At 41.3% G+C, this 15,021-nt stretch overlaps 1 protein-coding gene across 1 annotated transcript in view; it reads right to left on the reverse strand.

Annotated features, from left to right (window-relative positions):
* Positions 1 to 1,719: 1,719 nt before the first annotated feature.
* LMNB1 (lamin B1) overlaps positions 1,720 to 15,021 on the reverse strand; it is a 58,547-nt gene continuing 45,245 nt past the window's right edge. Inside the window, exons 9-11 of the mRNA XM_023197022.2 lie at positions 12,948 to 13,067; positions 6,010 to 6,117; positions 1,720 to 2,503 (exon numbers count right to left, since the gene is read on the reverse strand). Of these exons, the coding sequence (XP_023052790.1) occupies positions 2,462 to 2,503; positions 6,010 to 6,117; positions 12,948 to 13,067 (270 nt within the window). The 3' untranslated portion in view covers positions 1,720 to 2,461. The remainder of the gene's footprint in view (positions 2,504 to 6,009; positions 6,118 to 12,947; positions 13,068 to 15,021) is intronic.

The raw sequence follows: 15,021 nt of genomic DNA on the forward strand, positions 1-15,021 counted from the left end.
CAGGAGAATCGCTTGAACCTGGGAGACGGAGGTTGCGGTGAGCCAAGATTGCGCCATTGCACTCCAGCCTGGGCAACAAGAGTGAGACTCTGTCTCAAAAGAAAAAAACAAATAAATAAATTATAATAAATCCAAACCTCAACAGAGGTGAAAACAAACACTGAAGACAAAACAAGGGGAAAACGTGAATCATGCCTGTTATCAAATAGTTAAATAATCCAAAAATGTGTATACATGCTGTATGCCTAACGTCGATTTCATGCAGAGATGCTGATTTTAATATACGGAATGGCAGCGTGCCCTCTGGCTCGCTCATGTTCTGCGGGAATGGGCTTAGGTGCAGCTCAATTTCAGAAAACCTCAATTTAGTCCAGTTTGTCAGTCTAAACAGACTCAGGAATCTACTACTGCCACACATCCAGGGGCACTAAACTATGTTGAGCCCTGCAATTGTACTCTCAATTTCCGAAGCATACACACTATTCTACTATGTTACAACTGCCAATTTTCCTTAATGCCCAAATTAATTAAAGTGTTGGCTTTTATAACCTAATTTATCCAGCAATAAAAGCACCTAGAATGTATTTTGATGACAAGAACCCCATCTTGTGGCAAAATGTTTCACAGCTGAGTTTGGCTGTGTGCTGTATTCCCATTCTCACTCTGAAGATAAATCTGCGTTGAGAAGTTATCATTTGATCTGCTTTACCAGACAGAATTTCTAACCCAGCATTTATTTATCTTGTGTCTGTGATGGCACCAAAGTATGCAGTAAATCTGTGCAGCACAGTAATTCTGGGGCTTTGTGAGTTATTTTCAAGTGAAAGCTGGTCGTCTTTGTGCAGCTTACTGCAGGAATATTTTAAGAGAAAAACAAACACTGACTAGGGTTAGCTTCTGAAATACAATCTGCCCAGTCTAGGAAGGGTTCAGGTATCTGCACTTCCTGTAAGATGAATTCACTTAACTAAAGCGATCAAAACAAAACCTCCCCAAAGCCACACAAAATGACACTACAATGAGCACCATATATAATAAAGCTACCGCACACACAGCACACTTGTATTTCATAGCATTCATGTTATTCCTCTAAAAGGTGGTTTTTAATCAATTTCTCTGCCCTTCCTATTTTAAAAGACAGAATTATATTCTAAAATATTCTCCCCATTTTTTCTTTTACTAGGAATGTCCAGCATGGAAAACCATAACAAAATGCTCTCTAAGAATACAAAAACATTACCTGGACATGGTGGTGTGTGCCTATAGTCCCAGCTACTTGGGAGGCAGAGCCCAGGAGAGGCCAAGGCTGCAGTGAGCTAAGACCACGCCACTGCACTACAGTCTGGGCAACAGAGTGAGACTCTGTCTTTAAAAAAAAAAAAACAAGGAATGTCTTCCTCAATATTTTCTACTGTCCCTATTTGGTTTTCCTGAAGAAATTTTGAAAGGCCTTATTGTTAATAAGCTAAAAAATGTAATAAAGCATTGAGCATGATATCTGACTCAAAAACATTAGTTATGATTACTGCTTTTATTATTGTTGTTATTGACAATTAAATACAGAAAGACCCCAAAATAGCTTATCTTCCTCAACTGGCAAAGACTTAAAGAAAAATCCAGTTCAAACAAGTCAAATTATATTTTTATCAAAAGCAAAAACTGAAACAATACTTTTCTCCCCTCAAAATCTGTTTTTAAAGGGTTAAAAAGGACAGTACATCAATATTAAAAGAGCTTTTTTTATTTGTTAATGTCACATAAGAAATTTAAGCAAGTTACACTATCTTAAAAAACACAATGGATGCATTTTAATAGAGAAACCCTCCACGTCCCTCCCCCACCCCCTCATGAATTAAGAATCTAAGAGAAGCAGTCACCATAAAACCAAGTTTTGCGGAATCCATCATCCAGAGTGCTTAGGTTAATATTGCCTTCTTACAAAATTTCTATTTAAAAAAAAATTGTAACCTTGATTGCTTATTACAAAAAAATTCGGTACAAAAGTTCAGTATATTGAAAAATGCGTCCCCCTCCCTCACAGCACCGTTTTATATATAGCAGAGAATAATGAAGAGCAGATTGCTGGTCTAGATGAAGCAATCTTCAAATTACACTGAGACTCACAGTGGTTTATTCACCCTCCCCTCCTCATCAGAACTTAAAAAAAAAAGAAAAAACACACGTACAAAAAAAGTCAAAAAATGTGAGGAACCCCTTCCAAACAGTACACAGTTATTAAGTTCAGTGTCAATAATTCACATCTTGCAACAAACTGTACGGACATGATTTCTTTTACAAAACTTTCAGTGTCAAAAAGGAAATTAAGGCCATCAGATTTGCAGCTTAAAAATTCACATAAAGGAAATATAAAAATACTCTGTGCTTCTGAGAAGGCTCTGCACTGTATACAGGTAAGGATTACCATACTTCTTTATTTTGAGGAAGACAGTTGATGAGAATTTTACATAATTGCACAGCTTCTATTGGATGTTCTTGGGGTTCCCTGATGAGGAAAACAGAAGGAAAAATTAATACTAAAGAAACAGATGACAGTATTTTAAAATAAGACAAAACCTTTTAACTGCAGGGATGCTACAAAACCAAATAAGGGCCCTTTATCATCTCTCATCTTTTCTAATCTTTTTTTTCCTTTTTGTTTGTTTGTTTGTTTGAGACACAGTCTCACTCTGTTACCCAGGCTGGAGTGCAGTGGTGCGATCTTGGCTCACTGCAACCTCCACCTCCTGGGTTCAAGCGATTCTCCTGCCTCAGCCTCCCGAGCAGCTGGGACTACAGATGTGCATCACCACCACACCCAGCTAATTTTTATAATTTTAGTAGAGGCGAGGTTTCACCATGTTAGCCAAATTGGTCTTGAACTCCTGGCCTCAAGTGATCCACCTGCCCTTGGCCTCCCAAAGTGCTGGGATTACAGGCAGAAGCCACTGTGTCTGGCCTCTAACCTTCTTTTTGGACTTTTTTCTAGAATACCCACCCCCACCTCCAGCAAATTCCAGAACAGTAATTGTCAACTCTGGCTACACATTCAGATCCTGAGAAGTTTAACAAAAAATTCTGATCTAGGTCCCTTGATCAATCATATGAGAATTTCTCATTTTACTGGGAAAGGGTAGCTATCTATATATAATTTTAAAGTAATTCTAATATGCAGCTCAATTTGAAAACCACTGTTCAATAACTTCCTTTGATAACTTAAGAAACAGGAGATCAGTGGATCAGCTTTAACAACCACATCGCAGACTACGGCTTGCTTGATCCTGAACTTACACACCCCAAGCCATCTGCAGTGGATTTGTCCTCCAAGGTGAAGTCAACGTGGCGCCTCTATCCATTTCTTTATCACTCATTAATTTCGTACAACCTCACAATATGACTTGTGACTCACCAATGACTGAACTAAAACTAGTTTTTTGAAGGTCACCAAACTACTTCTAATCAATTCAAAACGTGATTGGATTCATCCTCAAATATGAAGTTCACACACCTGTTCTGCCCTTCCATCTTCCCTCTTATGAACCTTGGTATCATTATTTTCTGTGATCACACAAACTAAAAACCTCATATATCTTTATTTTTTTTCTTCTCTCACCCTCAAGTTTAGTCACCAAGCCTTAATAAATCTCCATTAGATATTCCCTTAGTGCTTCTGGAATCTCCCCTCCGGAGTTAGTCCCTCTGATTCAGCTTGGCCAGTGGTATTTTAAAATGCAGTCTTAATTTCTCCTTTGTTCCAAATTGTACAGAAGCTACATCCCTAAGCATTCCAGACTATGCTAGTTTAATCCCAATCTTTCAACTTCATTTCTCTCTCACAAAAACCCTACAAAATAACTGAATGAACGGATATACTTGGTGCATTAAGTCTCTTTTTTTTTTTTTTTTTTTTTTTTTTTGAGGTAGAGTCTTGCTCTGTCGCCCAGGCTGGAGTGCAGTGGCGCGATCTCGGCTCACTGCAAGCTCCACCTCCCAGGTTCATGCCATTCTCCTGCCTCAGCCTCCGGAGTAGCTGGGACTACAGGCACCCGCCACCGTGCCCGGTTAACTTTTTGTATTTTTAGTAGAGATGGGGTTTCACCATGGTCTCGATCTCCTGACCTCGTGATCCACCCGCCTCGGCCTCCCAAAGTGCTGGGATTACAGGCTTGAGCCACCGCACCCGGCCGCGTTAAGTCTTTACACATCCTCTGTAGTGAGTTAAAGATCACCATGAATTCTTTGCCATTCCTCCCACCAACAGGGGGAGACTATTTACCCCCACTTTGAATCTGGACTGGCCTCGTAACTTTGACTAAGAGAATGTTGTAGAAGGGACAAAGGGCCCAACCTTTAAGAAACTCAGTACTCTCTTGAGATTGAGACTGTCGTGGCCAACATGGTGAAACCCCATCGCTACTAAAATATAAAAAATTAGCCAGGCGTGGTGGCACATGCTTGTAATCCCAGCAACTTGGGAGACCGAGGCAGGGGTATCTCTAGAACCTGGGAGGCGGAGGTTGCAGTGAGCTGAGATTGTGCCACTGCACTCCAGCCTGGCAACAGAGCAAGACTCTGTCTCAAAAAAAAAAAAAAAAAAAAAAAAAGAAAGCTGGTACTCTCCACTTACTCTGTTAGACAATTGCCATGCTGTAAAGAAGCTTTGGCTGAACTCTTAAATTGTAGAAATCCACACAGAAAGAGACCTAAAAGATATTCCAGCCCACGTCAGCCTCTGAGCTGAACGCAGCCTGCTTGATTGAGTTCAGTGCGCAGCATGTGGAACAGAAACACTGCCCAGCTGAGCCCAGTCAAACCACAGAATTATGGGAAGTAAGAAATCAACTGTTTTAAGCCACTAAGCTTTAGGGTGGTCTGTTAGTGAAGCGACAGATAATTCCAACATCCTCACAACACCATCATCTGCCTTCTCTCCAATACTCAAATAATTACCCATCCTTCAAATCAGTGGACAAGCATCACCTCCCAGAGTTCTTCTCAACTACTCTGCTGGCCTGGAGTACCTCCTCTAGCATCTGACATGCTATAACTCATGCTGAGCCACTTGTCTGGCGCTGTGAGTTCTCTCTTACATAATTATTTTACTTCTAGTAATTATGATGTTTCCTATTTAAGCACAGAAAATGGAACTTGTGCTTGTTTCTTGTAAGCTAAGTGCAATGTATATGTTTTAAAATATTCCTCCTAAACGTATGAGAAGGTATCTACGTAAAAAATTCATGCTACTTCATGCAACCCACCTCAAGTGGTTCTCAACCCTGGGGATTAAATACATGAGACAGTGTTTATTTAGATCAGGACTAAGGCTAATGAAGCAAAGCAGACTTCAGACTAAAAATCTGGAGCCATGGAGACAAAGTCTTATCAGGATAAGGGTAGACACTTTGATTAATGATCAGACTCAAACAGCTTGAGAATATAAACTGAAGGCTCATTAGTTATTAATAATTCCAATTTAATTATAATTAAAACCAAGTTTGGAGTTTCTTTATTTCAAGGGCTCTGAAAAGCCCAACCATCAGCTAAAATCTATCTTGCAATTAGATAATGATTAGGAACTTAATAGAGCAAGAATTGTGTTTCACACTGAAGTTGAATATTACTTTGTTTTTTTAAAGTTTATATGCAGATGCTTGCTCTAAAATTAGTGATCTGAACTTTTTAATCATAGAACCCCACAGAGTAAACAAGTTTGGGGGCAAAACATCCAATCCATAGACATGTTTTACTATAACACATAATGCACATTAGAAAACAAAAGACAAAACTGAAATTTGGTAGTATGAGAAAAAATAAAAATAAAAGTGTCAACATATTCTTCCAGTACCCTAAAGTATCACCTTGAATATCCCTTTGGGGAATACAAACCCCACTTGGTAGATAACTGCTCTGGTTCATCAACTGATAGGGGAAAAACCCAAACACACTCTTGGTCTTCATGTAATTCTGTTAATAAAATTTTAAATAAAATATATTAAATAAATAAAGTAATACCTGCTGGTGGAAAAGTTCTTCCTCAACAACCACTCCAGCTGCTTCTTCCTCCTCCTCCTCTTCTTCAGGTATGGTTGTTTTAAAGACTGTACTTCTTTGAGCAACCTCCTAAAAACAACAGTAGTTTAATTTTAAGTTTAAAAACACACTTAGAATCACCACGTGCGGGGAGAGGGACCTTTTCTTTGCTTAAGAGACAGCATTTCTTGCCAGGCACAGTGGCTCACGCCTGTAATCCCAGCACTTTGGGAGGCCAAGGAGGGCAGATCACCCGAGGTCAGGAGTTCCAGACCAGCCTGGCCAACATGGTGAAACCCTGTCTCTAGTAAAAATACAAAAATTAACCGCGCATGATGGCACGTGCCTGTAATCCCAGCTACTCAGGAGGCTGAGGCAGAAGAATGGCTTGAATCAGGAGGCAGAGATTGCAGTGAGCTGAGATCGCGCCACTGCACTCCAGCCTGGGCATTGCAGCAGAATGGCTTGAATCCAGGAGGCAGAGATTGCAGTGAGCTGAGATCGCGCCACTGCACTCCAGCCTGGGCATTGCAGCAAGACTGCCTCAAAAAAGAAAACAAAAAGAGACAGCATTTCTGTTTATTATTATTACCATTATTCATCCCTTTTTTTGGAGACAGAGTCACTCTGTCACCCAGGCTGGAGTGCAATGGCATGACCTCGGCTCACTGAAATCTTCACTTCCCAGGTTCAAGTGATTCTCATGCCTCAGCCACCCCAGTGGCTGAGATTACAGGCATGCACCACCACGTGCAGCTAATTTTTATGTATTTTTAGTAGAGATGGGGTTTTGCCACATTGGCCAGGCTGGTCTTGAATTCCTGGCCTCAAGTGATCCACCCACCTCAGCCTCCCAAAGTGCTGGGATTACAGGCATGAGCCTCCACACTCGGCCCCTGTTTATTATTTTTAAAGGGATGGGGTCGGGGGAGCAGTATATCAGTAACTTTTGGTTACTGAACTGAAATTTCTGCATAACTAGTAGCAGTTCTTATACCTTCCATATTTCCTACAGGGGAGGAAGTGCCATCCAATTTGAAATACCTGCTGAGAAGTTTCCACTGCTTTGTATCCTATTCTGTTACTAAGAATTCTACAAATTATTTGACATACTAAATTCTTTATACAACTCAACATTAATTCAGCTTAAAGATTTTAGATCCTGGCAAAGAGAAGGTGCTAAATAAATGCTAACCAAGGAAGATAGCCCATTCTGAGTCTCTCAATTAGCCAATAACTTCAATTCTGTGACACTGGTCTATCTTTACAAACAGAAATAGCCATTTCACAAATATTAGTGTTTTAACCAAATTAGTAATAAAAAGAAATGTGATTCCTTAGATCAACCACCATTCAGGATGTCAACTAAGAGAAGCTGGAAGCCAACTGTGATCTCAGGGACCATCAGCAACAGGACCACCTGATGAGTGAGAAGAAAGCACAAGTGATTCCCTTCAGCAACTGATACCTCTTGAATGAAACAAAATCAAGACAGATGAACACTGTACACGATTTACCAATAACGGACTAGTGAGGTTCCAATGTATTCTGTACAGAAATAGGTCTCCTATCATTCACTAAAGGTATGGCAGAAAGTAACTGTTTCCATTTTCTACTAAAAAGGTCAAATACAGATGACTTTCCTGTGGAAAAGGCTGACTTGGCACAAATGCAGCAGCGTTTTTGCTTAAGTACAAGGCTAACCTGATGATCTGGCAGCAAGTAAATGAATGTGTCCTCATGAGTGCTGCAGAGCATATAATTTCATTCTGTACCCTGTCCTAAGGTCACTCAAGAAAGAGAATGCTACAGGGGAAGACAAAATATTACTTCAGTAAAAGCTTATCTAACACAGACCAGCTAGTTTACAATGGCAGAGAAAGAAAACCAAAACCCAGTGTCACAGAAACGAGACTTCGATTTGAAATATGCCCAAGAATGTGTTTTGTAAATAAAGTAAGGTGGCAGAGTAGTATTTTGTGGATTTTTTATTACTCTTGCAGGACCAAGGAAGATGGGCCATTCTGAGTCTCTCCATTAGCCAGTAAGTTCAATTCTGTGACACTGGTCTATCTTTACAAACAGAAATAGCCATTTCACAAATATCAGTGTTTTAACCGAACTAGTAATAAAAAAAAAAAAAATGTGATTCCCTATATCAACCACCATTCAAGATATCAACTAGGAGATAGCAGCATATAAAGCAGAAAATAAACTATTAAAAAACTTTGAGAGTACCCAGCTTTTCTCAACTCATCTTGAAATGAGGAACGAGTCAAATAAAATCTTCTATAACAAAATTACCACATTCCAGCTTCTAGAAGCTCGTGGTATACATCCCATATGCAAACACTGGCTCTTAAGGCTCATGATGTAACTTAAGACTATTAGCCTCAGTAAGAAGCTCAAAAAACAGCAATCTGCCCATCTTCATTATTATGAATTACCTTAACATAACTACTTTAAGTGTAACTCTGCTGTTAAGCACTTTTCATTTGAAAACATGCAAAAACCAACTAATCTAATACAGAAAGCCTGTATAAAAAATGCGTGAGCTAATGTCTAAAAATCTAGGTGGAAAAATAATAATTTAGAACCAAAAAGCTATTGGGAGGTTTAGACCAAGGAAATTGTTATTAGTCAAGATGCTACTAAATAAATGTGTTTACCCCACGTGTCCTGAAAAGTCCACATAAATGGTCTTACATGACAGGCTTTACTCTCTCTATAAAAAGTAGCATTGGTCTGCCCCTGCTCAGAGCCTTGGGCACCTGAAGGTGCACTGATCTGTGCAGTGGTGCCGGGAGCCGGCTGCACCTGCTGATGCTACTCATCCCTGCACAGCTCTGTGCTCAGTCATATAATGCTGGAAGCCTGGCATCAGCCACGGTAGGAGTATTTACACCACAGAAATCAGCAAATGCTACAAATCAGGGCGATCTTATGTGGATGAAAGATGATTTTTATATTTTATATATTACATCCCTACATACATAAGTAATCATTCGCACATACAAAAGTTTCCATTATATCTATATTCTGGAAAGTTTGGAAGGACTGCTTAATTTTTTATTTCTCTCATAAAAAACATCTTTTCTTTTTTTGCCAAGGTGACATTTGCTGTTTTTAACCACCCAGTGCCCCTTCCCTCCTGGGTAAGAGCCCCTCGGTTTACCTGGGTGCACACCCCCCATGGAGCACACGTGTGTTACAAGCAGCCCAGTCCGATGTGGCTGTAGAGGGGAGGAAGAAGGCTTCAGCTCTAATTCCACCCTCCCAACTCCAGAAACTGGTTTAGAGGCGGGCACGTGACCCACCCTAGTCCAGCGTGAGTGAAGCCCAGGATGGGTGCCTCACAGGGGATGAAGTTTAGCTTCCCTCCATAATCCAAACACTCAATATTAGATTATTTGGTGGGCTGGACTGCCCATTCTTTTAACAAACTTCTACTGCCTTCTGCTTGCTAGGCTGTTCTGAGAGAGTTCTGTCAGGAACGAGGAGAGAAAGTGGTATGAATACAGGTCTTACTTCATTAGACAGTCACTTTTGGTATGGATTCCTTTAATTGGGTAAGACCATGCTTATCTGTCAGTAGTACCGGACCACACTACCAACAATCTGTAAACTCCACCATAAAGACCATTTTTTTGAAAGAGCACCTTCCCACAAAAAGCAAACAGAAAAGACGTACCTCTGGGAGCAGCCGGCAGCTATCCTGCGTCCGTCCCCAAGGGAGGCAACCAGGAGAGAGAGAACAGACAGATCCCCGGGGACACGCTGTGAGCATGGATCAGGGCCACTATTTAAATTTTTTATTATGTGAGCCCCAAAAATTCCCATTATTTCTAAGCCATTTTAATTGGGTTTTCGGATATTTCCAATGCCCCAGCAAGAGGAAAAAATACATAAAAAACACAACTGACTAAGCCAGTTACCAACAACCTTACTGCAAACTAAACTAGTCTTCATGGCGGGGATTGTCTATAGATCGTTGCTAATGTGGTCCGGTCCCTACTGACAAGTATGGTCTCACTGCATTGAATGAATAATGTCTACTGAAATAAGACCTGTATTCATAATACTTCCTCTCCTCAATTCTGACAGAACTCACTTAAAACAGAGCCTCGCAAGCCAAAGGGAGAAGTTTGTTAAAAGAATGGACCAACCTTGGCCGGGCACGGAGGCTCACGCCTGTAATCCCAGCACTTTGGGAGGCCAAGGCAGGTGGATCACAAAGTCAAGAGACTGAAACCGTCCTGACCAAGATGGTGAAACCCCGTCTCTACTAAAAATACAAAAATTAGCCAGGCGTGGTGGCACATGCCTGTAATCCCAGCTACTCAGGAGGCTGAGGCAGGAGAATCACTCGAACCTGCGAGGAGGAGGCTGCAGTGAGTCAAGATCACGCCAGTGCACTCCAGCCTGGGCAACAGAGTGAAACTCCTTCTCAAAAAAAAAAAAAAAAAAAAAAAAAGAATGGACCAAGCAACCAATCAAATAATCTAATATTCAATGCTTGAGTTATGAAGCGGAGCTAAGCTTCAGTTAGCTTTACTAATATTCATCAGTAATGCTAGCAATACTGTCTGAAGATACATCTCATGTCATAGTATCTGCTACGTGGTTCATGTCACTGTATCTATTTTTAGGGGGCATTTAATCCTACTGCTCCATTCCAAATACCCTCCTATAACAGTGTCTCTAACTTGGAACACATTTTCACACAGAAAAAAAAAAAGAAAGAAAGAATGACTCGATTCCATGGGTCACGAAAGTTCATTTAATCTGCCACGTACCCCTTATAACAGTGCTTTTCAGTCTTATCTGAGCAAATCACTACTCTTAACAATGTTTCACAAGAGACATGTTTACAGTAAGGGATAGACGGGAAGATAGCCATGAACAGAACTTTTTATGCAGGCACCTCAGACTCCTATAATGAATGCTGCTATTGCTTTATTTCTCGGAACGTAAGCCATGGTCCAAGTCTGATTTTTTTTAAAAACTGCATCCAGTAAATGCTTCCTGAATTCCTGTTATGTGCCAGGCACGATGCCAGGATGTACCAGAACAGGCCCTTGCCCTCAGTGTGCTTCCTCTAGTGAGCGAGAACAATGTGATGAGCACCACGCAGGTTAGAGGCCCGCCTGTGCACTACGTGAGCAGACAAAAACCCCTACGGGGACGCTGTGATTTGACCCACTGACCACTCCATCTTTCGCAGACACCTTCCTCCCTTGGTTTTCCTGACATCACACACTATTTTCCTCTGACTTCACTGGCTTCATCTACTACCTCCTTTGCTCTTATTCCTAATGTCAATATTTTCTAGGGCTCAATTCTGGACCCTCTTCTGACGAACTTTATTCAGCAAGTCCTGTAATTTACTTTATTTATTTGAGACAGTCTTGCTCTGTCGCCCAGGCTGGAGTGCAGTGGTGCAAGCTCAGCTCGTCACAACCTGAGCCTCCTGGGTTTAAGCAATTCTCCTGCCTCAGCCTCCTGAGTAGCCTGAGGCACGCTCCACCATGCCCGGCTAATTCTTGTGTTTTTAGTAGAGACGGGGTTTCACCAAGTTGGCCAGGTTGGTCTCTAACTCCTGACCTCAGGTGATCCACCCACCTTCGGCCTCCCAAAGTGCTGGGACTACAGGCATGAGCCACCGTACCAGGCCTGATACCACAGTTTATCTTTGTTACATTTATCAGAAAGTCACTTTATCTTATTCCCTGGCTCCCTTACTCTCTTTAGAATGTGGGCTCCATGATGCCAGAAACCACGTATGGCTTTTTTCCTGCTTATTCCTAACACAAAGTGGCTGGCATATAGCAGATACTCAGGATTTTCCAAATAAATGAATAACCCTGCACTTGTAAATATGGTTAGCTTCCCTACCAGGTTTGCCAGCCTAACATTCCCACTACATATCTCCTTTCAGCACCACTCAGACTGAAATGCATACCCAGTCAGGTTGTAAGGTACAAAACAGCAGCGCCTACCAGCCTGGAAACTGGGTGAAAAGGTCAGAACCAGTAAGCATGTCAGAACAAGGTTATGACCAATGGCTCCCTTGCAAGGCAACTTACAGCTCTCATGGTAGGCAAGATGAAAAAGCAGTATTACAACTAAAAGGAAAATGAGAAGTACAAACCATCCTGAACTCACAACACAAGCTCCATTAACTTGTTTATGGCAATAGCAACAAATTCTAAACAGAGGCTCAGTGACGCTTTGTACAGCACCAGGATAAGGTGATTCGCTGGAGAAAGACAAGCAGGAAGCCATGTTTTACTGGCTTCAAAGCACACTTTAGCTGCTTTAGACTACTATTGGTAGGGGTATATGCAGTGTGTTTACATGGCAGTGGAGAAGGTAAGGTACTTTGACAAGGATTCTAAGACTGACACACTGAAAACACACACTCCAAGCAGATGTACGTTCCACAGTCTTCAAACTCTTCAAACTCACAGTTTCATGAACATTCTGAGAGCTAGTAACAAGGTTAATAATGTAAGCATTTACTAGATAAATGTACTATGCCAGACACTATTCCAAGCATTTCCCAAGTACTGTCTCATTCTTATTATTAGCTCACTGATACTGTGTCATTAATATCCACTTCTAAATGAGAAATCTAAGAGAGGTAAAGTAACCTGCCCAAAGTCAGAAAGCTAATGTGCAGTGAAAACAGAAACTGGACACAGACAGTCTATTCTGGAGCTTGTGCTAATAATCCGTACTCTGTAATACACTCCTATTTATTCCTAAAATTTAAACACAGCTTCAGTTCCATGTACTTAGCAGCTTTGGTCTGTTTATGCAATCGGTTACTGCACGTTTCAATCTGATCTTGATTATACTTGCACAGTGAACTTTCAAGTGAAATTAACACTGTGGTGGTCCTGATAAACTGGTCATACCTCTCCCTGAGAATTTTTCAGTATAACCTTCACATCTTCGCCAGTGCCCCACGAGTTCTGGTTCTTCCAGATGAGGTCAGTGGGGGGGCTGGCTGTGACACCAGCGTTTGCAGCCCAAATCTGTAAAAAACAAAGGATATCAGTACACCCAGAACCCAGCTCTCCCACATGGCAATGACAGCAATGCGACGAGACTCAAACACTTGAGTCTAAAAGTCTGAGAACTATGCCCCAGCTACAGAGTGCTATACATAGCTATGTGGCCAGAACTCACAGAGCTTCTCAGGCCTCAGCTTCCCCATCTGATAAGAGGATGACACATAAGGCCCTGAAGTAAAACTGCCTACACTCACATCCTAGTTCCTTTACACACCAGCTGACCCTGAGCAAGTTACCTTCCTTTAGTCATCCATAAAACACGGCAGAAATGGCACCTGTAACAGGTGGAATTATTGAAAAGAGCAAGTGATAACCCACACTCAGTGGCTGGCTAACTCAGTGAATGGCAGCCTCAGCATTCTATTACTCTATGGGTTTTATGGGCCATCCTTCCATGTTAGACAGCCTTCTGTGACTCCCTCTAATAATGTTCTCTGGCTGCCTACAGCAAGAAATAGAGACCTTCTGCAGCAAACAGCCTATCTAGAATAATCTTATGGAAACTGGTACATCTCCAAACAGAGACAGTGTCACAATACCCTAGAGTATCTGAGACTGCACTCCAAAAAGAATGCTGGAAATGGATAAATCACTCGCTGTTCAAGGGAAAATATAATTGCTGTTGAAATACGCCAAACAAAGAAATTACATTCTCCTTCTCGTGAGCATGAAAATTCTTTCTATATATCTACTGGCAAAAAAGAATGGATACAGTAAAGAACACCTGGCAGTCAGAAAGCCTAGGTTTGAATTACAGACAAACCACTACACCTCTAGGAAGCTCAATGACTCTAGCTACAGGAATACTACTAGCCCTGATCTTTTAGAAAGATCATTTAAAAACAAATAGAAACAGAAGTTTGTAATTCATACATTGTTATATAACATAAAAGACTTTATGACTGCAAAAGGAAAGCTGAAGATGGCAGAGACAAGTATACTTCAATGGGGGCCGGGTGTAGTGGCTCCAGCCTGTAATCCCAGCACTTTGGGAGGCCGAGGCAGGCAGATCACTAGAACAAAGGAGTTTAAAACCAGCCTGGGCAACATGGTGAAACCCTTTCTCTATCAAAAAAAAAAGAAAGGGTGAGGAGGGGGGGTGGTAACAGGAGAAAAATCTATGAATTACTGATTAGGAGAGAGCCCTTACTTCTTAGATGTTCACCTGAAGAATCCGGATCTTTCGGCCGGGCGCAGTGGCTCAAGCCTGTAATCCCAGCACTTTGGGAGGCCGAGACGGGCGGATCACGAGGTCAGGAGATCGAGACCATCCTGGCTAACATGGCAAACCCCGTCTCTACTAAAAATACAAAAAAAAACTAGCCAGGTGACGTGGCGGGTGCCTGTAGTCCCAGCTACTCGGGAGGCTGAGGCAGGAGAATGGCGTGAACCCAGGAGTCGGAGCTTGCAGTGAGCTGAGATCCGGCCACTGCACTCCAGCCTGGGCGGCACAGCGAGACTCCGTCTCAAGAAAAAAAAAAAAAAAAAAAAAAGAATCCAGATCTTTCATCAGCATTATAAATGGAAAGGGGCACAAGATATTAACTGGGATGAAACTGAAAAAAAGAACTGAATCTGGTCCAACATTTAGACGATGTGGAATGTTAGTGTTTTCCTAATTGTAAGCATTATTTCTCACTAGCGTATATGTAATCACATAGTTGGTTTATGCTAATAATCATCATCATAAAATGTCAATATCCTTGCTGGCTAATTTAACCTAAAAATAATATGTCCTATAGCCATGTCATTTAATACGGCAGCAAAATGTGGCTTGTTAGCACTGAAAATGTGGCCAGCCTGGAATTAATGTGTTGTAAGGGTAAAATACACAGAAGATTTTGAAGACTTAGCTAAATTTAAAAAACAAAAAACGTAAAAGTATCTGACTTTTTAGACTGATTACATGTTAAAG

This window comes from Piliocolobus tephrosceles, chromosome 4, assembly GCF_002776525.5.
Source record: "Piliocolobus tephrosceles isolate RC106 chromosome 4, ASM277652v3, whole genome shotgun sequence".
Classification (NCBI taxonomy): Eukaryota; Metazoa; Chordata; class Mammalia; order Primates; family Cercopithecidae; genus Piliocolobus; species Piliocolobus tephrosceles.